General features: G+C 37.6%; 1 protein-coding gene across 1 annotated transcript in view; it reads right to left on the reverse strand.

Annotated features, from left to right (window-relative positions):
* The window catches only part of DGKD (diacylglycerol kinase delta), a 1200459-nt gene extending 1176961 nt beyond the window's left edge, over window positions 1–23498 (reverse strand). Inside the window, exon 1 of the mRNA XM_044070581.1 lies at window positions 23224–23498. Coding sequence (XP_043926516.1) covers window positions 23224–23280 — 57 coding nt within the window. The 5' untranslated portion in view covers window positions 23281–23498. The remainder of the gene's footprint in view (window positions 1–23223) is intronic.
* Between the last annotated feature and the right edge of the window lie 562 nt (window positions 23499–24060).

The following is a 24060-nucleotide window of genomic DNA, read 5'->3' on the forward strand; positions in this document are numbered from 1 at the left end:
CTTATCATGCCACAGCTCACAGCAATTTGTAGGTATGGTCCAGGGCAATCCAGAGAATGTATTTCTTGTGAATGGCATACCAGTGCGCACACAACTGTGTGTTATGTGTGCCAGCAGTCCTGATGTGAGGGGGGATGCTGTGCAGCATGCCTGCCCTAGACAGCGCAACTATGAACAGCAATTTAATATTCAGCAGCTACTTAGCAAGCCACAATACATCTTACTAAGCTGCAGCTCTTGGTTGCTCTGTGTTCATTCATAATGCCTAAATGTGATGTGCCAGCCATGATGCAAAGTTAGGAGAATTACCTGGTGCTGTTAAAGAAGCCACTGGTGGGAACTTAGTAGCATCACTGTAGTGGGGAGCTTAGTAGCATCACAGCAGTGGGGAGCAAAGAGAAATGTGGTTGTGGTAGCAGGAATACCTACACCATGTGGAACTCTGCTGCTGCTGGTAGAGGTTCTTCCTACCATACAAAGGATTTTTTTTTAATCTAATACCGATATGCTACTTGGCTCTGTATAATGAGCAACACATCAGAAAGGAAGAGAGATCTGTGCTCACAAGCACTGCATCAGTTATTGGATGAATTTACAGTTTGAAAGTAAGTCTTTTAAAAAGGTGAAGGCATCGCATTAATCTACCAAGACACTTTAACTATTACTCCATATTCCAAACCTATACCAACATTTGGAAATATGGACTTATTCCTAGCAAACCTTCACATCAACAGCAGAAAACACTTGTGTATTGCTGTACTTTATATTCCCCTGGTCAAAATATATCTACCTGGAAGATCTACTATCCTGGGCAACCCTTAATATATCAAATGAAATCATCACTCTTGGTGACACTAACATAAATTGGCAAACACTCATCACCAACTCTCCACTAAATAGCATAAATTTACATAAGTTTACTACGCTCATCACAGACACTACACGTAGGGTGAACAAACAAACTGAGTCAACCTTATACTGGATACTCGTCTCACACCCCCATAAATTCACCAAAGCAGGAACCCTTTCCGATACCTTTAGTGACCATCTCCCTGCATACGCCCATAGAACCCACACACACAAACAAACCACTTTCCCTAAGAATAATCACAAATCTCACCCACTTCAATCAACAAATATTTCTAGATACTCTAAAAACCCATGACTGGTACCCTACTAAACTCCTCCCTCTAGATGAAGCAGTAAACTATTTCAACCAAATCTTTCTTGATACACTAAACAGTCTTGCCCCCAACACGTACCAAAAGAACAAAGCTTAACCACGCCCCCTGGCTAACAAAACAAACTAAACAGTTAAAAATCAAATAAACAAGTGTAGCAACTCAACCAAAAGACTACTAATCCACGAAATAGTTGCTTGAGAGATGAATACCAACACGAAGTTGCTCAAGAAAGGTAATTTATTCCAGTACAGTCTTAAAAAATGTTTTTTAAGACTGTACTGGAATAAATTACCTTTCTTGAGCAACTTTGTGTTGGTATTCGTCTCTCAAGCAACTATTTAGTGGATTATTAAACTAAACAGTTGCTTACTTCTAGGGATAAAGCCTGGAAAGAATAGCATAGAAATAAAACCCCACAATATGAACTGAAACTTAAGCAACTACACAATAATGCCAAAAAACAGATCAATAAAGACAAGAGAATACATTTCTCCGCCAAACATTCAACCCATCAAAATAACCCCAAAATGTTCTGGAACTCTGTTTCCTCTCTTCTAAATCCTGGTACTCAGCATAACCCTACACAATCTCCTAACAAAGACCCACAAGAAATTGCCCAAACTTTCAACACTCACTTCACTGAATCTATCCAAAACTTGTTAATGACTTTGCTTCACAAAGTAACAAAACTATAAATTGTAGGGACAACAATAACCCTCTAACCCACTCTCAAACCTCAGCTCTCCCCTCAAAAAAGTCCAACCATGAAAACATCCCAACTATACCTCCTTTTACAATTCAGCATGTACCCACCTCTCTAGTGTGGGAACTGCTTTCAAAATTAAAGCCATGCTCTCCTTCCTCCGATGGCCTTCTAGCAGAAGGCCTTAAACTTGCAGCAGATTCAATAGCATTCCCAGTTAATATTCTTATTAATCGTTCTATCTCAGAATCATATGTCCCACAACTCTGGAAAAACTCTATTATTACTCCCCTACGTAAAGGTGGTAGTACTACTGATTTATACAACTACCAGCCCATCTCCATACTTTCACCTCTGTCTAAAATCCTGGAAAAGTATATTCATTCTCAACTGCTAAAACATCTCAGACAATAACTTACTGTCACCCACCCAACACAGATTTCGGCCATCACACAGCACAACTACTGCCCTACTTTTCATTTATTGATACTGTAAAAAAACTCTTGATACTGGTCTCCTAACTTCAGTCGTACTACTAGACTTCTCAAAAGCTTTTGATATGGAGTCCCACAACTGGAGTCCATAAACTGCTCCCAACATACTCTAAATTGGTTCTACAACTATTTACAAAACAGAAAAACAAATCTGTCAAATGGCAAGGCAAACAATGTGAATACCTAAATCAACAACACTTGTGATCCCCAAGGGTCTATTCTCGGGCAGTTACTTTTTAATATATTTATCAACAACCTCCATAAAGCATCCCTACAATGTACTATCATTCAATATGCTGATGATTTGACAATCACATCCACTTTTGACATATCAAATCTCCTAAAGCTAACACAAAGCACCTTTACTTCCACTGAATCCTGCCCTAGTGAGGCTCAACTGCTACTTAATCCCAAAAAAATCTAAATGTTTACTTTTCTCATCAAAACCTTTAACACTAGACTTCTGTGAGAAAATTTTAAACAATACCGAAATTGAAACTGTAAAAACATCTCGGCATCACAATTGATGATAAACTCTCTTTAGAATATCATATACTCGGTGCAATCAAAAAGACCCATTTTAAACTTGGTAAGCTCTATAGATATAAACTCTATTTGCTAATTTTAACCTGGTGGACTTGTCCAAGTAGTATACTTCTCCCTTCCCTACTCTATGGTAGCGCCATTTTCACTAACTTGCACACATCTCTCATGAACAAACTACAATCATGCTATTACAAAACAGCTAAGTTTGTCTCCAGTATGCCTAATCGCACACATCATTGCCTGGCAATTAATACTTTAAAATGGCTAGAGTTCCCTCACTACCTTTACTATACCCAATTTACTGTTACCCACAAATTGCTTTTTAACCCTAACTACTGCCCATCCCTTCAAGCTATTATACACACTCACACCCCAACTAGGAATCTCAGGTCATTAACAAACAACTCATAACTGTAACCAAGCACAGCAAAATAGCTGGACAATGCTTTTATTCTCATGCCATTGCTAAACGATGGAATGCCCTACCTCACACAATCACCCAGCTGCACTCTAATAAAACTTTCAAATCAGCACTGAAAGAACACCATCTCAAAAACCATGTCTGTCACTATAATCCCATGACTAAACCACCTTAAAGATACTTTTGGCTACTACTCCCAACAAATATGGCTACTACTCCCAACAAATATAACTGCTCTCCATTTTATTCCTCTCTGCTTGTCCTTATATTATGGTATCTTTCACTGTTTTTTTTTCCTACATAGTTTTAACTTGTACACTCCTAATTGTACTTCTATGAATGTATAAATAGAATGACTTCTTCATTATATCACTGGTTTGAGAAATGTTCTTATGTAGATCTGCTACCATTGTAAATACTTCTGCAACTCTGCTGTTGTATTATGTATATAATGATATTTTGACGCACTCTCTAAATGCTGATGTTTTTATAAAATCACTGTATTGTTGGAGCTTTTCTCCCCGGGCCTCCACTGAAAATGGGCCACTTGACTCAGTGGACCTTCCGAGTCAACAAATGTCAATAAATAATAAACACTAATAAATGTTGGCATTTTTGATCACAGACTTAGGTCTGTTTCTTTAGCATGTGTACTGGTCTTTGTTTGCATGGGAATTTGTTTTGGTAAATTTGTCTGGGAATCATGTATGATGGGGGCTGGGGGCAGGAAGATTTGAAATACAGAGTACTACGGCTACACAATGAATGAAGACTGCATACAATGTTTTACCCCACTGTGTAAATTTGTCTATGAATCACACAGGACTGTGGTATGCAATTCTACTGCATACTAGCCCTATACTGTGGCACACAACGTTTACTGAATAACAGCCCAAGTCACAACAAGGTTACAGCAAGTTACTATAGCAGGAGGGGTTTAGCATTTACATTTGGTCAGGTTTAAAAAAATTAGCAATGATTGCTTGACAAAGTTTGTGATTTCATATGGGAGTTGTTTACCTTTGTAACTTTTGATCAGGGAGACTCCAAAAGAGTTATTGGTTTCTGCTATCTTCATCCTTAACTCTGAGATTAGTGTAGTCGTCTCTCTGGGTAGCAGAGTGCAATGGGTTATATAGTGTTTTTTATTTTTTTTGGTTGCTTAGTGGGGTATTTTGATTTACAGAATATGAATGTGTACCCTTTACAGAGAAGGCTATAAATGAGGGCCAAGGCAAATGCTGTGAAAGGGTGCAGTAGTACGTTTTTTTTTTTTTCTGACCTTCCAAGATGAAATTCAGCTGTCTTAAACTACCTCTGTTTTAGCTTAGTTTGTGGTATTGCTGTCACTCTGTTATAGACAATGTATTCAAAGAAAAGGTTTAGAGTGGATGAAGCAATGTCATCACCAGTCTGCAGACTCGTTGGCAGTGGGGTTTTTACAGTGTCGAGTTACCAGCCCAGCATCCAACCTTCACAAAAGGCAGACTCACATCTACCACAGTTCTTTAAAACTCACTCGACCGCAGGGAGAACAAGAGACTCTGCACACATGCAGACTCCATACAGAAGGCACTCCGGCTGAGAATCGAACCAAAGAACATCTTGCCGTGAGGCAACTACACAGTGGAAGAAGGTTATTAATTTAGTTTTTACCGTTTGGGTTAACTAGTGTCTTATTCGATTGGTGGTGCCTATGGTGATATCCCATCTTTCGAAAGTAACACAGATTAGGTCTTTGAAAGTAAGTGTGTAATCAGGAATAGCTCCAAGATATTTAATTTTGTTAGTTGATAGGGAGACATAATGTACCAGATTCAGTCTTCTAGGTTTGGGGTATGGATCATTTTGCAGTGCGGCCAGTGAGAGTTAGTGTGCTGAAGACCTTGAAGAGGTCAGAGAAAAAAAAACTATTATGATGTCCCCAGACTTGATTTTGTCTTACAAAGTCAAGTCAGGATTAGTAAAGTTGTAGATACTGAAAGCCATTTACAAAAACTACACTGCAAATTGGGGAGAAAACTGCATTAATTTCGATGTAAGAAGATTTGTTGGAGTACAACATGCCCAAGTGTTTAAGATATGGCATGTAGTTATGATTAGGCAACCATATCACCCTTATGGATGGAGATATAAACAGATGGTACATTACTTCCTATGATGCATCTCCTTATAGGAAGTTTCAACGGCAGCTAGCAATTGTACAGCCATTTTTATGAATTCTGGAGGTGGATCAATGAACCTTCACAGCCATAGTGTTCATTTTTTCTGCAGATTTTTTTTTCTTGTTCAAGATGAAACAGATGTGAACTTTTGGGGTGATGGTTTGGAGATGGGGTGGATAAGGTAGGTATGGCACTCTCAAAAGTAATTTTCAGAAGTTTTACTGTAGTTTTGCTATCAGAAATGAGTGTTACTAATGCCTAGCTTTACAAATTTTATCTACTACACAGCAGAAATCTTTGTGCAAGTTATTTAATGAATTTAGAATTTCAAAGCACTCTTGGGGCATTTTTGATCATAGACTTAAGTCTGGAAAAAGGTGTTGAAATAGACTGAGGTCTGCTTCTAAGTATGTGTACTGGTCTATGCTTGAATTGGAATTTTTTTTGTTTTATTAAGAATAGAACACCACTGTATTTACAATTATAACAAAGAAACTATACACAAGGTCCATAACAAAATGAGATTATAAATACATTCAGGAAATAAGCTAAAATTTCTGCAAAAGAGAATGCAACTTTTCCCAACTCCTTGTTCTCAACTTTGTGTGAGTAATTTTATCACACAATGACCTAGCTAAATAAATGAATTCATTATTAAAAGGAGAGAGGGTATTTATTTTCCAATTTTTTTTTGTTATAGCTTTTCTTGCAGCTGCAAGGATTGACCATAACATGTACCTGAGTCTTGGTACTATCCTCTGAAATCGGTACATTAAATAAGAAAAGAGAATCAGAGATTATACACTTGTCGTTCCATAGTGCATTACAGAAATCTCTAAATGGGAATTTGTTTTGATAACTACTGTATAACAGATTTTAACTCTGGTGACACCCAGACCTGTGAAGCTGTGGTGCTCTAATGGACTTTAACTCAAATCTGCTTAGGATTGTATTTATAGCAGAATAACAATATTTTCTTGCATCATCTACTGTGAGAAGTCGTTGTAAATGCCTTATAACTGATTAGTTGGGTTAAGCTGCTGAGACTGTTTATGTTCATGTTTTGAAGCTGTGGACTGTCAAGCATCCGTGGGATTTATCTGGACTGCACTAATTCAATACAGTAAGGCAAGTGATTGCCGAGTCAGCAAGAATACCAGTGAAGGTTATTTGATTTGCGTTGAACACTAAAATCCACTTTATATTGCTCATTATTTTAGATGTCTTGTCAATTAGTGCTGGTAGGCAGATCAACTAGGATAAAAATACAAAGACAAGTCTGTTCACCGTTTTGCAGAAAGGTGGATCATTCTATGTTACTATTGCCAGTGTATACAACTTTAGGGTTTGTTGCAATTCACTTTTAATGAGTTAAGCAAGTTATTTTCTTAAATGAATCACTTCTGCCAAACATTTGAAAAAAAATAAAAACACTTGCACAACACTATCCAGTCAACACCTTCCCCAAATACAACTTATAAAGAACACACTGAAAAAGACTGCATTATGTCTTACACAGTATATACACCCACCAAGAAGACATTTAGTAACATTAACATTTTTACAATGGTGCTTAAACCGCAGGCATTTCCGATACCAATAAACTGAGACCCATTTACTTAGCATAATAATTTTGTAGACCTAATAACAGCAATATCTTATCCAGTTGCATCATCAGTGTATGAAACAGACATGCTTACAGATCAGAGGAAAATGTTTCTCTTTCTGCTTCCCTTCCAGAACTGCCTGCTTACACAGGATGCCCCTTGCAGCTATGAAATGCAATCCATATAAAAATGTATGCATGCTTTAACATTTTAAAAAATGAAAAGAAAATGCTCAATTTATGTGTGCATACAGCACTCAGCGTGGATGTTTTTGAAAACACTTCAACATGCCTGGCAGCCTGATGACATTGTTGCATGGTGGGTAGAGGATGGGAAAATTCAAGTGTCAGAACAGATAACTAGATAAAAGTGGTCATTTCTGGTGGTTGCGGATACTCCAACCACAATGTATGGGCATGCATTTTCACTTGTTCCAGTTCTAGGTTTTTGCTGAATTCAGTATTGCAGGCAGGTAGGATCGTTATGTTAATGGTTTCACCTGGGGGGGGGGGGGGTTGCTATGGGCTTTAGGTATGATTGTGACCTATACAACCTCCACCCATCTGTTTCCTGCTCTTTAGATCCCTGGAAGTACTTGAAATGTAGGGACTAAGGATAGCTCAGAATTACTGAGTAGGAGTAAGCTAGAGCTTAACCTGACATGGGGCATATTGTCCTAAAGGATTTCTTGGTGCCACCAGAGGGAGAAAATCAGTTGGAGAGGGTGTTTTTCTGGCCCAGTAATGGTATCTCTGGAGTTACGTAGTGATCGTCGACAAATCGCAAGGAACTATCCCTTAGCTACCCTGACTACAGCTGTTGTTTAAAAATAGTAAATCGATCCAGAAGAAGCTGGACACCTTCTTGGATTTGCTTTGGGACTGTGACTCGACTTTTATATTGGAGACTTGGTTGGACATAAAAGTTTCAGTTCACACCTTGAGACTATATTCCAACAGGCTGCCATATCATTCAATGTCCTACACAGGATAGAACAGATTTTCTAGAGGGAAATAGTCATTTGTTTATCTTCCATAATGGATCTAGCACAGGCTGAACCTGGAGTGTCCTATTCCTTTGAATACATCATGGGAGAAGTGAATAGCAGGTTTGGCTTGGTACATCACTCACCATGTTACCTCAGGGATTTTCTGTAAAGTTTACCAACCTCCTCATCCAAATTCACGTCTCTAAGGTGGTTAATTCTGAAGGACTTTAATGCTTGGGTCCATGCACACTCACCCAGGAGTTTCTCCATCTTTTGGAAGAGCTCCAATTTCACTCAAGCTGTACATACTGTCAGCCACAAATCTGGTCACTCGGACTTAGCACTCCAACTTGGAGATGAAACCAGAGATATAGCAGTGAAGCCAGTCTTCTGGTCTGACCATTACCCAGTCCATTTCAAACTTGGCTTTTCCAAGTCATCACTTCCAGGAGGGTTAACAATTTGACCGTGTCTCCTTTACTTGATAGTTTTCCTTAAGGATGGTGGTACAAAAGTTCCAGATTCAAAAAGTTCCAGATTCACTTGTGACAGACAATGCAACCATCACAGAGATCTGGATATTCTTGTGCCAGCTTGGGAATATCCTATACCAGATGCACAGAAGGTGCCACGGTTTGCTCATAAGCTGCATTTAAGCACTATAATGAAGACTGAAGCAAAAATTATGGAGAATGTGCCTTTTCTGGGATAAACAGTCTGGTTCATAATTGTGCCATTTAAAACATGCCAAAAGGCAGATTCTGTATCTGGCAAAATCTCTACTGCATCAAATCATTCAGCTGTAATTTTCTGGATGGTTGGCAGGTTGTAAAGCCCATCATGCCCTAACACTTGGAGGGATTTTACCTCAGATTGCTATGAGGAAATTGCACACTTCTTTGTAGATAAGGTAACCCCACATCACAGATCTACCTAACCCACTCAATGTTTCAGTGACTTATGTGGACCATGATGAGGCAATGAAGACTGTTTCTTCTGTGCCTCATACATACTACAGAATGCACCCATTGTCCTATGAGATTTGAGACAAGTCAAAACCAATCATGGACTTCAATAAATTTCAAGACTATGAGATCTTCTTCAAGGCCTGTAGTATTCTCAGAGTCTGTCAAGAAAGAACTAACTATTCCTCTTCTCAAGAAATCCTCTCTGGATACCAAACTTCTGTGGAATTAAACATCCAGCCTCTAATGTCCCATTTATTGGAAGGTTAATGGGAAAGTTGTATTCACATGGATGTCTTATAATCTTATCTCTGTTTACCTCTTGGACTCTTTGACAGTCAGGTTTTAAGCTCATGCACAGTAGAGAGCACAACTTTCTAACAGTGTTAAATTGCTTCCTTACAGCACGGGATAAATAAACAGTTTTGTCTTACTTGATCTCTCAGCTCCATCAGATAATGTGAACCATGGGATCTTTATGAGCCTCCTGAAATCTTAATAGTTATTCTCAGGCTCTGTAACCGAGTGGTATTTTTCTTACCTCTCTGGTCACTTAAAGAGAGTGGTGTCTAGGGTTAATTCTTCAATTCACTTTTCTCTGGACTATAGTATACCTCAGGGTACAAGTCTGAGTCCCTTGCTAATCATGGTATACATGCTGCTACAAAGGGAGGTCATTACTGAGAGGTATCCACATCAGTTATATGCTGAAGATACTCATAGCCATCTCTTGCATTTTCTCAGGATCAGTTTCGAGACTTGATACCCTTGAGAGTTATTCAGCTGTAAATACCCACTGGATGACAAGGAATCACCTACAGCTAAACCTGACAAAGACAAGAGGCCATACTGTTCATGGCACTGTTGACCCTTCATATCTTCCACTGCTTTCTCTTTTAATAGCATATGACAGCAATACTTTGGAACCCATGATATTCATGGCAGGCTAACATTCGAGAATAAGCTGGTAGCGTTCAACAAGACATGCTGTTTCCATCTGAGGAACACTTCCCTAGTCAATCATATTATACCATTAACAGACTTATTGACAGTGGTTTAATGTGCCAGTTATTTTCCACATGGGATTAACATAATTATATTTACCTCAGGATTACGGACTACGTTTCAGTGCCATGGTTCAGGTGCAAAATTCCACTGCCAGACTTCTGTCTGGCACCTCTTGGAACATTCATAACTTTGGTTGCACAGTTTGCATTTCTTTCCAGTTACTGTTAGATGACTCTTTCAGACCCTGAACCTTACCTACTGCGCATTTCATAACCTAGGCCCTACTTACCTTAAGGAGTCATTAAGCCACTACACCCTAGTTAAGCACCTCAGGTGTTTGAAAGAGGAACTGCTGATCATTCACACATCAAATTAAAGACACTGGACAGAGTTTAATTTGCTTTTCTTGCCCTAGTTTTGTGGAATGGCCTACTGACCCTGAGTCAAGCAAGTGAACAACAGCTCTTTTAGGAGGTCACTTTAGTTACATTTACATGGAACTGGGTGCTGAAGGGTTATTTCCAACATATTCAGATGGCTAAATGTTTGACTTATGCATTGCTATACTTGTTCTCTGCCCATTACAGCGAATCTCTCTCTTACTGTATTGCTGTCAAAACTTGTCTGCTTCAGGGTGTTTTGGCTTAAGCATCTGAATACTTTTAGTAAAGAAAATCAATTGATAAACAGCAACATTCACTGAATCAATAAAGATGTACAACATTACTCATTAAATATTGCTTTATCAACTGTCAGTTATATAAATTTGCATTGTGTTACAAGAAACATTCTGCATAAGAAAACATATCCTAATGACACACCCTTTAGAGTTATACAGCAAGAAGACTCCCAAGTGGGAGAATGGACCATGCCAAAATTATAACACATTTTTGCATAAAGTCTTTATGATAAAACAGGACCCCAACTGACAGTACTCCTAAAACAATACTTGTATTGTTGTACATATTCTACACTACTGATAGGATGACAGAGTAACTGTGATTTTTTTTTTTGGTGTCCCAAAGATGCTGCCTTTGCAATGTTTTGCCCAAGATGGTTGGAAGAAACTCATTAGCAGAAATTAAAACTTTCGTGTTGATGTTTCGCAACAGCTAACACTGCTGAAAGTGAGCTCTGAAGTAATATATTATCTGTGCAAAGGGCTATGGCTGACAGAGGAATTAACCAGGTTATATCACTGATGAATACAAAGAGAGAGAATGGCACCTAGAACAGAGCTCTGATGTTCTCCAGAGGTGAAAGTAACAATCTGACTGAAGTTTTATGAAGGTTCTTAAATCAAGCTACAGAGCTACCACTACATGCTATTTTTCAGCCTTTAACTTTGGACCGAGTTGCCCAGACTCAAAGTCCCTTTTCAGGCTTATAATGGTTCTACCAGTTTGCCAACTTTTCTTGAGAGAGAAACAGATTTTTGTTCACTACGACAAACTGCTATAAGGGTAAAATAGTATGCCATACTGAGTGTCAACAGGGATTCCATATTAATTTATGTTCTGAAAACTTGATTAAGGAGTATTTCTTCATATTCTGTCCCTTTACAGAAGATTTTGAGGAAGGGGAGGAAATGTTTGGAACAGGAATTACTACGGCATGTTTCAACACTACATATTAAACAGGAAATGCATTGGTTTAGAACTGGCGTGGTTTAAGCACACCATTAACACTTAACGTTGTACCAAGCTGAAATTAATTTAAATGTCTAACAAAATCTCCTATTTCATACAAAGTGTTCTGATTTGCACATGGCTATGATGCACCTGTAAAATAACAAAACCCTGTTTTACCAGAACTACTGCATGTGTAATCCGAGTGTTCAAGAATTACACTGTCAATAAGGAGGAGAGGAGAGTCTCCAAGGATCCCAGTTTTAGGGACTTTATTCTATTTTCACAACAATGCATCTCCTCCACAAGTCAAACGTATCTAGTTTCTGACTGTTTCAAGGACCTCAATTATTTTTCTCGTTGTATGACAAACCTCCCCCTCCCCAAGATTGACAATTCTGCTTTCAATTAGTTACCCTAGAGGTGGATACTGGCACAGATGCCCTTTTTATGAAGATTTCTCCCTTACTCAAGTTTGTGCAACCATGAAGTTGATATAAATATCAATTTTGGTTTGGGTCTGAGAGGGGGGGGCTTGCTCCATCTCAGAAAAAAACACTTAAAATATTAATTTTCAGTGTTTTGTGTGGATGTCTTTGCCTACAGCATCCCACTTTTCTCTGGAAAGAAGACGTACCTTTGGTGAAGGTACACCTCTATTTCAGCTAAAATATGACCCTCCTGCCACTGCACACACAAGTCTCACCAGCCTTAAATGGTTACTAGCCTTACTAATCTAAACTGAAAAATCTTAATTCTGTCTCAGCATGCAAAATAATAATCAAGCAGACACCTTGCTCCTGCCTGAGATGGAAAACCAGCCAAGTCTTACATGTATGCATTTTGGATTTCAGCTTTTGAAACCTGCCCAACTGCAGCTCACATTCTTGAGATGATTAAGTGTCTAAGTCTCCAAGACCCTCATCTCACTCTGCCAGCATCCTGCAAATACCAGCTCCCAAGCTATTTAAAACTGATGCTACATGAACTGTTGTCTGTTATTGGCACAATGCTGTGGAAAAGACCAACACATTCTATCTGGTCAGGTCTGAAGGAAAAAGTCTGCAGCCTTTCCCCTCTCAGATGAAGGCATTACATGTACCTCCTCATACCCCTGCTTTCAAAGAGTATGAATAAATCTATTTAATCTAAAATTACCCTCTTAATCCAATTCAAGACACCAGAGGAGATTAAGCCTACACCAGCACTCCGTGTGCGCAAGGTAAAGAAACTGATACTAGGTCAGGCACAAGCTCCCTGCGAGACACACACATATACTCATAACAAAGCAGGCACATGCACTCGCAAGTCTGAAAAATTCTGTTACACCTACAATATGTCTTTGGATTGTAAGAAGAAACTGAAAGTAAGTATCTGGGGAAAAAACACACACACCAGGAGTCTTTGTGGCTTGGTGGGTTAATGCAGTGGGCTGTAGGTGAGAGGGGCCTGCATTTGAAACTTGGCATAGGTGTTCATTTGTGCTTGCTTTGCTACCACATATACTAAATTGGAATGACACAGAGAAGGAGGATGTGTAAACTCTACACAGAAGTCATCTCAGTTGAGAATAATGCTATCCATTGCACCAATGTGTCCAAATAAATTAATCATTACAAAGCACTCGGAATTTAGACTTGTACTATACATGCCTTCGTTGAAGGTTGGGCATCGAGCTGGCACCATAAAAATCTACTGCCAATAATTAGCGGACCGGAGTTACGCTGTGGCAATCCCTAACCGGGAAAAAACGAAAGAACAACAACTATACTCACTAAAACACAAATTTACGGAAATTCATTTTAAGAGTCCAGCAATATTATCTCTAAATTCTGTGGCAGCCTTTAGCTGAAAGACCTGGCTATATGACATTATTAATTTCACTTTACATCAAAATTCAAATGAATTAACTTGCAGTTTAAAATGTTCTGCCCGTCACTAACATGTATTTTAACACCTGTGTGGTTTACACATTTTAAATTATTGTTCTGTTTTACATTTTATTCCTCAGCAATGTCAATAAACAACCTGAAAAGACTATTGTACCACCTTGTTTGCCAAATCTTTCTGTGAAATATTAAAATTAAGAAAATAACATTCTTTTAAGAGTCACAATAGGTGCGTTTTTTTCCTTACCCCATAACTGCCAAAAGAAACCACCATTCACAAACAGTTCTGGGGTGTCCACTTCTTCAGAATCAAAGTTTTCTTCTCCAAATTTAAGACACTGGTAGGTACCCCAGTCCAATACAGAAAATAGCAAAACAAAATCCATTCCTATGCCTAATTAAAGGGATACTCAAACATGTGGGTGGTATTAAGGTACAACTACTAAATACTGGCCTATCCAATCCACCAGTGTGCACATCCTGAAGTGAAGAAAATCCAACTGCCCAATACTCATTACCTACAGCATGAGAAATGTAACCTTCTCACAGCACCAGAGATCTGGCTTCACTTAGGAGTCAACCCCAAAATAAGACAACTGCCTTCATTTACCACTTTGCTTTCTAAACTACTTTCAATAAATAGAAATAAGAAATGTCTGCATTGTGGAGACCGCATTTTTAATATGTCACACGCATACTCCATGTCATAAACAGTGTCACTACCACTGCATAATTCTACACCAAACAATAATTTCAAACAACATCTTTAAAATACCTCTCCGAGACGGAAATGTCCAAATGGAGGGCCACAGCTCCTCAACACTGGCTCTAGGACAGTATTCAGAGCATCAATGCCAAGAATGTTTACAAACATTGAACTACAAAGCCTGCCTTTAATATAGGAACTGAAGTTCAGTTTTGCAAGCATTAATTTTCTGACTCAAAACTTAAACAGTACTTGTTCAGAGTATATAAAAAATATAACAGCTGGGTGTTTGAGTATGACCAAAATGTTTTCCAGCTTCAAATGAAGAGGTTCTTGGTTAGATTCTCGGCTGGGGTGCCTTCTGTGCGGAGTCTGTATGTCCTCCCTGTGGTCGCATGGGTTTCATCCGGGTGCTCCGGTTTCCTCCCACATCCCAAAAACATGCAGTAGGTGAACTGGACACTCTAAATTGGCCCTAGGTGTGAGTGTGTGCCTTCTGTGGAAGATTGGGCGCCGGTCTGGCACACCATAAAACTCCTCTACCAATCATGAGCAGACAGATGATCCACTATGGCGACCCCTAACCGGGAAATGCCGAAAGAAGAAGAAGAAAATTGCAAAACTTTACAGTTAAGGAATTGCCAAAACAGTTACATTAACAGTTAATCAATTGCTAAACTGTTAAATTAGCAGTTTGGCAAAAATATATATATATATATATATATATATATGTGGTAGGCAGCTTTTTGCCGCACTGTTTATTTAACAGGTTTACAATCACTCAATTACTTTACAACTGTTTTGGTATTACAATTAACTAATTAGCACTTACTCCCTTATGAAGTAATTATGTACTGTCTGCATGTTATAATGAGTAATGAGAGTGGCACATCATCAGTGGGGGAAGTAAAAAGTGCTCCCCTGCAAAAGGATGCAGGAAAAATCTTCAAACCTCATTTCTGAGATTAATGCAGTTCCAAGAAAGGTGTGAAACTGCTCCTGTCATTCATACAGATTACAATGAGAAGCAGTAAGGAACAGATGCTTCACTTTCAAAGACAGCAAGGTAAACTACCCGATGTCTGTTTACATCATATAAAAGAACATGCTGGATAAATCCTAAAATTATATCTGACATACTAAAATATAACAAATAAGCCAACAAGATTCTTGGTTAGGTGTAAAACTTGCATCAAACTTCCATACCAGCAATTCAAAAAAAAATGAAAATATATTAGTTGCAATACATATTGCATTTGTCTTGTTTTAATGATGGCATATGTCATAATATGTGTATATTCTATTTGCTATATGTGTATTAATAATTGTATTACCTACATATTTACACTGTATTATAATATGATAATTTCACCTATGTATAGATTTTTAAAATTTATTTATTTATGGAGCTTTTCTCGCCGGGCATTCACTGAAAAAATATAAAATTATCCAGTTGGACTTACCCGTAAAATGCCAATAAATGCATTCCTTAAAAGATTCTTAAATGATCCCATATACAATCATGTATCTTATTTCATAACATATGTAACAGTTCCAGTTCCATCACCTATATTTTAAGCATATCAGAATAATATGGACCTTATTTTTTTTTCCAATATATTTTTTATCGAAATTTTGAGAAAGAGAAAGCAGAGAAGAAAATTCTACATATACAATGGGATATGGATACAATTAAAAAAAACAGTTTTACTACAAATGTAACTAAAATAATCGAGAAACATTAAATCAGGTATACATAACAGAAGAAACAAGAAAAAAAAAACATCGAGAGAGTTGGTACTCATAACATTAGTAACATCTATTATGAAAACGCGTTAATACTCTAATCAGTCAGACTGAAAGCTATCCACAATTTTTATATTCACCAGACAATCTGTAGGTATCCATATTGGTGTCAAATATATGTGGCTCAGAAAAGAAGATAACAGACAAAAAAAAAAAGAAAGAACATCAAAACATCAAAAAACCTGCAGCTATTAAACGGGCCTTGTTTATTATATGAATTTGTGGCCTCTAAGCCTCACTGGCAAAGTAATTCATCAGCAATACTAGAGAAGAAAGCCTCCATAAACAAAAAAAACATCTCAGCCATCTCACAATTTCCTACACACACATTTAGTTGTGCAGATTCACAGGATATTGTACGAGAAACAGGTGATGGCAGGACCTTAGGTTATGTTAGAAAAAGAAAGAAACAAGGATGCAACAGTAAAATAGACAATCAAGGTTATATAGAACCATTTAGATTTCATACAGTCTCACACTTGTAGAGCAGGAATGACACAATGAGAGCAGATGACTACAAAACTAAAATACAGGGTGCCGATAAGGATTGGGAACAAGTGAGACTTGAAAATTAAGATTCATTTCCCATCATCCACACCATTCACTTTCAGACACCTACTTTAACCAGTTCAGTGCTATTGGGAGTTACATATACTAGTGAGCAAAGGGTACAAGGCGGCAACCAGCATGGATGGGAAGCCAGTCCCATCTCAAGATACAAGCAAACAAGAAAGTACACCACTCACAATCATACAGACAATACCAGTATTGTCATTGCACCTGCTCAAATGATGCGTCTTCTTAATGTGGGAAGAAACAAGAGACACTTACAAAAACAGACTTAATATCATTCGACAAGTTGTTCCAGACCACAGCAATGCAGTACATGAAGGCTTTTTCCCGCTATGAATTTTCCTCTGGATGAGACATTTTAGATTTCATTCAGACTGAATCAAAACTGGTAAATTGTCAAATGTCATCTGAGGATGTACATGAACTGAGAAAACTGATGCTTGTACATATGTATATACATTTAGTATTTCTCCAAAAAAAAAAATCAAATCTCATTCTTTAATGCAACACTGCAAACCTTTTGCATGAAACCAGGCTTGTACTCTTACTGAAGATATCCTGAAGGTGTCTGCTAAATGTTCCATTCTGGGACCTTTGCAAGTAGATAGCATCTTACAGCACACAACAATCTTCCTGCTAAATTACAAGCATTAAATTATCAACTCCCAGGAAAAACAAATATCCCACAGCACAGCCTGTAACATTTTCAATATAAACATCTTTTCAGAACGGTTAATGAGCATCAACTGTGGCCATTTTCCAGCATGAACTCAAATTTCTAAATCTGACATCAATGCATATTATTAATATTATTAATATTATATGATATTATTAATTTGTTAACTGCTGATCAAAAGCATAACTTCCAGCCATTTCCAAGACCAAAAGCAGCAAAAGAATGCAAAAACCATCTTAAATGAGTAAAGATAGGTACAAAATATTAAGTGTACTATACAAAAAAAGTGTACAAAAACAAACTACATAGTAATAAAAGGAAACGTGTACAATACAGCCTCCAAACTAACAAGGTAACTATGTTCAAAAGACATCTGTGCCTAAGCTTCTGTAATATTTATACTACAAGCTTACAGTTCTAACTTCATCAAATGCCTTGAGATCGAAGTTAGTAAAACAAAAGCAGCTTATATCAAAGCACTGCAGTAGCAAAGCTAAGAATTTCTAAACCCATTATGCAAAATTGTTGCAGTAAAGCAGCTTATTCTAGACATGTTTTTAATGGTAAACTCTATATTTAATGCCATTGTTCTGTGACTTAACGAATATCATCAAATCCTTGACAGCTAAATGAGAATGAAGGTTTCAACAGGCAAAGATCCAAACCAGTCTTCAAGGATGGGGAAGCACTGAAGGCTACACCCCTTAGCAACAGCTGGTGAGTGCTACCTAGAAAACTTTCAGACTTAGCTTATATATTTATGCCTCCATGCTGTCCCCAAAGTTACTGCTTTGCTCCGCCCACAAACTTTCCAACCTATGTAAACACAAGCAATGCCATGAAATAAATATTCTTGTGCTCAAATCTTTTACCTGAATAAAGAACAGACAGCGGAAGAAAGCATTTCAAATTGCCAACACAGTACACAAATGGATAGTTTACGGAATTTTTTCAGGTATAAAGACCACCCCCCAAAATGTTCCATCAAACGAGGCAGTGGATGTGGTTGGCATTATTTAAGCACATACAAAGCTTCCTGTGCAAATCTGATTTATTAGTATTCGATTTTTGGTTGGTTCATCAATGATGTCAGTTTAAGTGGGCTATTTAAATTGGTTATGAAGTGTTTTACCTTGTAGTCTGATGAAGTCTCCTATGATGAGATGAAAGCACTTAATACTGGTTGGAATAATAAAGAAGTGTTGCGTGGTGGATTCGGATCTTTTTTTATTAAAGCACATATCAGACTAGTAGTTTGATCACAATGAGCAATTTTAACTTGCCTAGGATCAGATGGGCATGTGAAAATGCATTACCATACATAATTATTGTGCATTTCTGAAGAACATGGGGAATTTATGTATAATTCAGTATGCTACTTCACCAACTAGAGGGACCAAGAATGAAACATGCCAACAAGGTGGAAAGGTCACACATATGTAATGCTTACAGAATGATAATAATAATAATAATAATAATAATAAATGAATATGGTTCTGTCAGTGAGTGTTCCTTTTTCTGTGCGTTGTAAAATGTTAATGCCACTAACCAAATCGCACTCATAGATGGACAAATCCAGGAGAAGGAAGGAAACCAAATAAGAATAAGTCTTGCAGCAAGCATGCCAACACTAAATCTGGTGATGGTTGCACTAACTATTCAATTCTGCAAGAAATTAATGAATAAAATTGAAAACAAACTACTGATGAAGAACAAAAGATTACATGGTTTCAAAATAAAGTGGATAATAAGGTCGGAGCTATGGAGGAGTGGGGGGGTGGCATGCCCCTTCTACAAGCAAACAGCACTGGCCAACAATTAATGACAGCTCCCAAAATGTCTGACAGTTTACAAGATGTCTGTCTTGTTTTAAAGTAGTTTTAAACAAGGCAATTTGACAGTTATTTACAAGCTGTTTATGAAGCAATCCCAGTCACTTAAATGACAACTGGTAAGCTGTCAACTTCTTTTTGAACAGCAGGCACCCACTGCAAGCTAACAGCTGTGGCACATGCCTTGTTCACCATACCCTTGTTATGATACTGATGAAGGCATTTTTCAGCTAAAGCAGGAGGGACAAGGAGTATGACTTAAAAGGTACTGTTAGTAGCTACTGATGAATTACTGAGGTGGCATGACGTTACAGTTCTTCAAAATATTTTCCACCTCCAGAAATTTTCCACCTCCAGAAATTCAGTCAGGAATTCAATAATGTACTCAGTAAGGAAACCACTTACAAGTAAATCAACTAAGAAAAACCGGAGGAAGGTGATTATCAGAGTTTATTTAAGAACTAACAGGCTGAGAAATCCAGATACGATTAGTAGGTTAATGTCGGAAGATGATAGTAATTTTGTTTAATAAAGTGCCATCCTATTTATTCATTCTTCACAAAAGGAAACATGCAATTGTTGACTCACTTTGCAAAGATTAACGTGGGAAATTATTGTTGTGTTAGCCTTACTAAGCTACTTGAAAGGTATCCACTTGATTTACTAATGGGTAATCTGAATGTAGTCAGAAGCTACAATTCTGATACCACTTATTCAGACAACTGTTTTACTTAACGGTTGGTTCACAGATTCTAAGATAATCTCAAGAATACAAACACTTTAATTCAGAATTATGCAGTGCACAACCCCTCTCAGTTCTCCCTGATTTTAAAGAATGTCCCTGATTTTGCCTCTTATTTTTACTGGCCCTTTGTAAAATACTGGATTTTCTGGTAAATCACTGAGGATTACAATAAATCAATATGTCAATAATAAGAAACATTAATGTTTCATACTCAGTGCTCAGAAAATATAAAAAAACTGTGGGTATATTAAACTCTGAGTGAGCATATAAGATATTTAAAAACTGTCCCTGATTCTGGACCTTTGCTTCCCATTTTTTTTTTTTTTTTGGGGGGGGGGGGTAGGTCTCAGACTCCTTAGCAAAGAAGTTGCCAGTTGAGCAGCTCACACATATTTTTAGTCTTTCCACAAAGTTGCACACAGCATTGTACTTGTCAGACTTAATTGTTAAATTCCATTATATTTTTAGATGGACTGGTGATAGGCTGAATATGACAAGTTCAACTTCAAAATCATCTTGCTGACTTAAAAGTAAATACAGCAAGGGGATCTCGAAGGGTCTTTCTTGATATTTCAAACATGTGACTGTAATACAAAACATTTACTAATCATTATACGTACTAAGATAATTAAATATCCAGATGACACTAAGCATATGTACCACTCAGAATGCAGTAAAAATTGTAATGTTATGAGACGTTCTATTCAAATATGAAAGAAAAATCTACAAATTTTATACCAATTTAAAAAATATAACTAAGGTTCATAAAATTAGACATCTAATTAATTACAGTAAAACATAATGAGATCATCTTACATGCCTAATTATAAAAAGCACTTGAACTGAAATTTTGATGACAATACCAACTGCAGCTAAACTTTAGTACTTACAGCATCCCTCACTATTAATGCATTTTTTTTAATTGTGCTGGTAGAAGCAGGTTAGAGTTTGCTGTCTCAGTGAATCAAGACAAGAAACAAAAAAAGGCATATCAAAACTGAGCATCTAAGCATGCATAAACACATTTCACAAAAAAGCCCTTAGGCAGCTGACATAATGACAAATTAATTTTTGTTATTCAATTTTTCTCTGTAGCTGAATGCAAAATCTAGTCCTAGCATATGAAGTGTTTAAATAAAAGTAGGTTGTTAAAAGAACTAGAGATAGTAATGCCTCCAATACAACTGATCAGTGACATAATTCTGTCAAGCTTCAAATGACCATATGTCATTCCAATATAGAACTGCAATGACTCAAGCTCAGCAATTCAATACTTTACTACTAAAATTCAAAGAAATATAGACTGATGTTCCATTTTAAATACAATGTATGTGGTCAGAAAAATGATGTTGTTCCTTCGGGGTACTTAGAGCTGACTTATGGGATATATATGATGACCTTTAGCCGATATGGGTCATTATCATCTCCAAGCATTTGTTATCCCAGAATACCAAGCCCCACTCTAGTGGGCCAATGTAATACTGCCCCTGGTAGATTACTGCATCAATTATTTAATAGTAAAGTTACAAAGAAATATGCATTAATATTTATATGCCCTGGATGATCCTCCACCCTATTTTATACTCTCAGACGTTTTTGAAAAATAATTTTAGTATATATTTATTTATTTATCCAAACACGCTGCATAGTTAGAAAGATCCCAGAAGTTTCTAATTAAACATATCACCAGACCAAAGACCTTCAGATACCAACACATGTTCTGCCCCTAGCTACACCTCTTACAGACTCCTGTGAGGTGATTTATGTCCAGTACTTCTCTGCTAAGGACCTAACCCTCTTTGATCTCTTACACCACCACAAATTAGACAGCTTCACAAACACAAACAACAGGACTGAATCTCCATTAAAATAAACAAACACAGAAGCTACAGCTATATTGCTCAACTCTCCCCCAATTCTAGAGTATCCTTTCATTAAATACAAAATAGATTGATACCTTTAAGGCATAGGGTTTCCACCTGGCCTTCATTGAGCAGGATAGTCCCTATTTGAGCATTTAGGTCATGCCAAAAAAAATGGTAAATGTCCTGAGATTTATAGGCTAAAAATATTTCCCAAGTTTCTTCTCATAGTTGTATAAAACAAATATTCTGTATACGTAACATTTTAGTGTAATGTAACCTAAAACAACAGAAATAACTGAATATCTATATGTGTGTGCTTTTATTTTGGCAAAAAAAAAATGAAGTCTAGTCCTTTGCACTTGTATTGGGTATAATTTTGCCCTGAAAAATCTCACATGTTCATATCAAATGTCTGACTCTGGGCACTTGAAAAGGTGGCAACCCTGCAAAGGTAAACCTTGTTATTGGATAGGTGCCTATAAATTTAACCTGTGACTGATCTGTTTTGCCCTTGTGGAAGATGGGGATTCCCTGTGAGGGTAAGTACTGCCACTGTGACTATGGTCTGTGAACTGACTCTATATAGCTCTCAAGCAATCAAGGACAGATCTAGATGTAAACAGAGACACTTTTAAAAATATTATCACTGTTAATGTGAGCCATTGCTAGAATTAGAGCATGTGAATTAAACACAATTTTCTGTAGTAACAGAAGACAATGACTAATTATTGACATTATTTGTTAAGGGCAATCCACAATCTTTTCTCAAAAAAGTAATTCATTTTAGGACAGTCAAAATTACGGGCAGTTTTGAGGTATGACTGAGTCTGAATTACAAACTCTTTTGAATAAGATATTCACAAACATACGTGACAATGCTGAAGTTATCATCATAACTGAAGCTTCTACTAAATACAGTTAAACACCGTAATTTTGCACAAAATAAAGATACCGTCCGTACATGCAAATCTGACAATAAAATCGCGCAACTATCTTGCTAATGCACCTACTTTAGACTACACTGTTTAAACAAACATCTCATTGTGGTATTGTGTATTTGCGCATCTATTTTGTTCTATCATCTCACTGAAAGGAATTGTCTTCAAATAAAAGCACTGACATGCTGCAGTTTATCAGTGTTGCTGTCCCTTTAACAGAAGATACCTGGGGACACCTCCCGGAAGGTTTTCCCACGGGGAGCTCATTACCACAACACTATACAAGGGAACTACAACTGTGAAAATAAACATTAATGCAGTTATCACAAAAATGAACAAATGCACACACTGCATTTCTATTTTATTAGAGATTGTTATAAAATGCCAGTAACATGCAGGAGTAAGCATATCTTCTACTAATAGTGCAAGTCCTTCCTTATAACTCAACTCCTGGAAAAGCGGATACAAACCAAGCATGTCTTACTTGTGTCCCCCTTTGTTTTGCTTCTGTGCCAGGATCGCTTTCCTCACTGCACGCCATCTTGTATCCGCACTCCCCCTGCCCTCCCCTCCCCCAAGCTTCGCTCTACGAAGGCAGGAATTTGTCGGGCCTAGGGCAACGTCATTCAGGCCATTCATTTTTTCTTTTCTTTGCCCTGCCCTCCGTCAGATGTGCTGAGTGGAGGGTAGGCAACGTGGGTTCCTTTGGCTGTGTTAACGAGTTCTCGGAACCACCTTTCTTTCTGTGGTTTCCAAGAAGTCCATTTATTGACGGAACAGAGGACTATATACAAAGGGGCTACGGAGCTAAACAGTTGCACCTGTGGCGAAGGTGACTGAGTGTACATAAAGTGTAGATTTGCCTATAGTTATTTGCATTTATTGCTGTACGTTAAATTATGTATTTATAGTGGATGAGTTACGTGTGTTGTGCCCTAACCCCGGGCTTGTACAATGCCATTTTTGGTACTGGTAGCAACCCACCGATACCTATCTTGGTGCAAAATTAAAACTGTGCACCACCATAATCGTAGTGGGACTGACACAGAATGGCATCAATTCGATGTGTTCAACAACACACGGATGTATATGAAGATTCCATTACACTTGTGTCCTAAGAAAATGAGACAGTCATTGGCAAACGGTATCCGGTGCATGTGCATGAATCCATCTCAGCTCAAACGGATTTCTGATGATGTAAGATACGATGTCAAGCAAAGGGCTGACTTCACCCAACGCTAGAAAACAGTACCAGCAGTTAATTATGCTAAAGAACCCCCGTAGAAATGGGAATTATTTTAGACCTAAGCAAAGGGTTGGT

This window comes from Protopterus annectens, chromosome 4.part1, assembly GCF_019279795.1.
Source record: "Protopterus annectens isolate FY-2018-M chromosome 4.part1, PAN1.0, whole genome shotgun sequence".
NCBI classification, from domain to species: Eukaryota; Metazoa; Chordata; order Ceratodontiformes; family Protopteridae; genus Protopterus; species Protopterus annectens.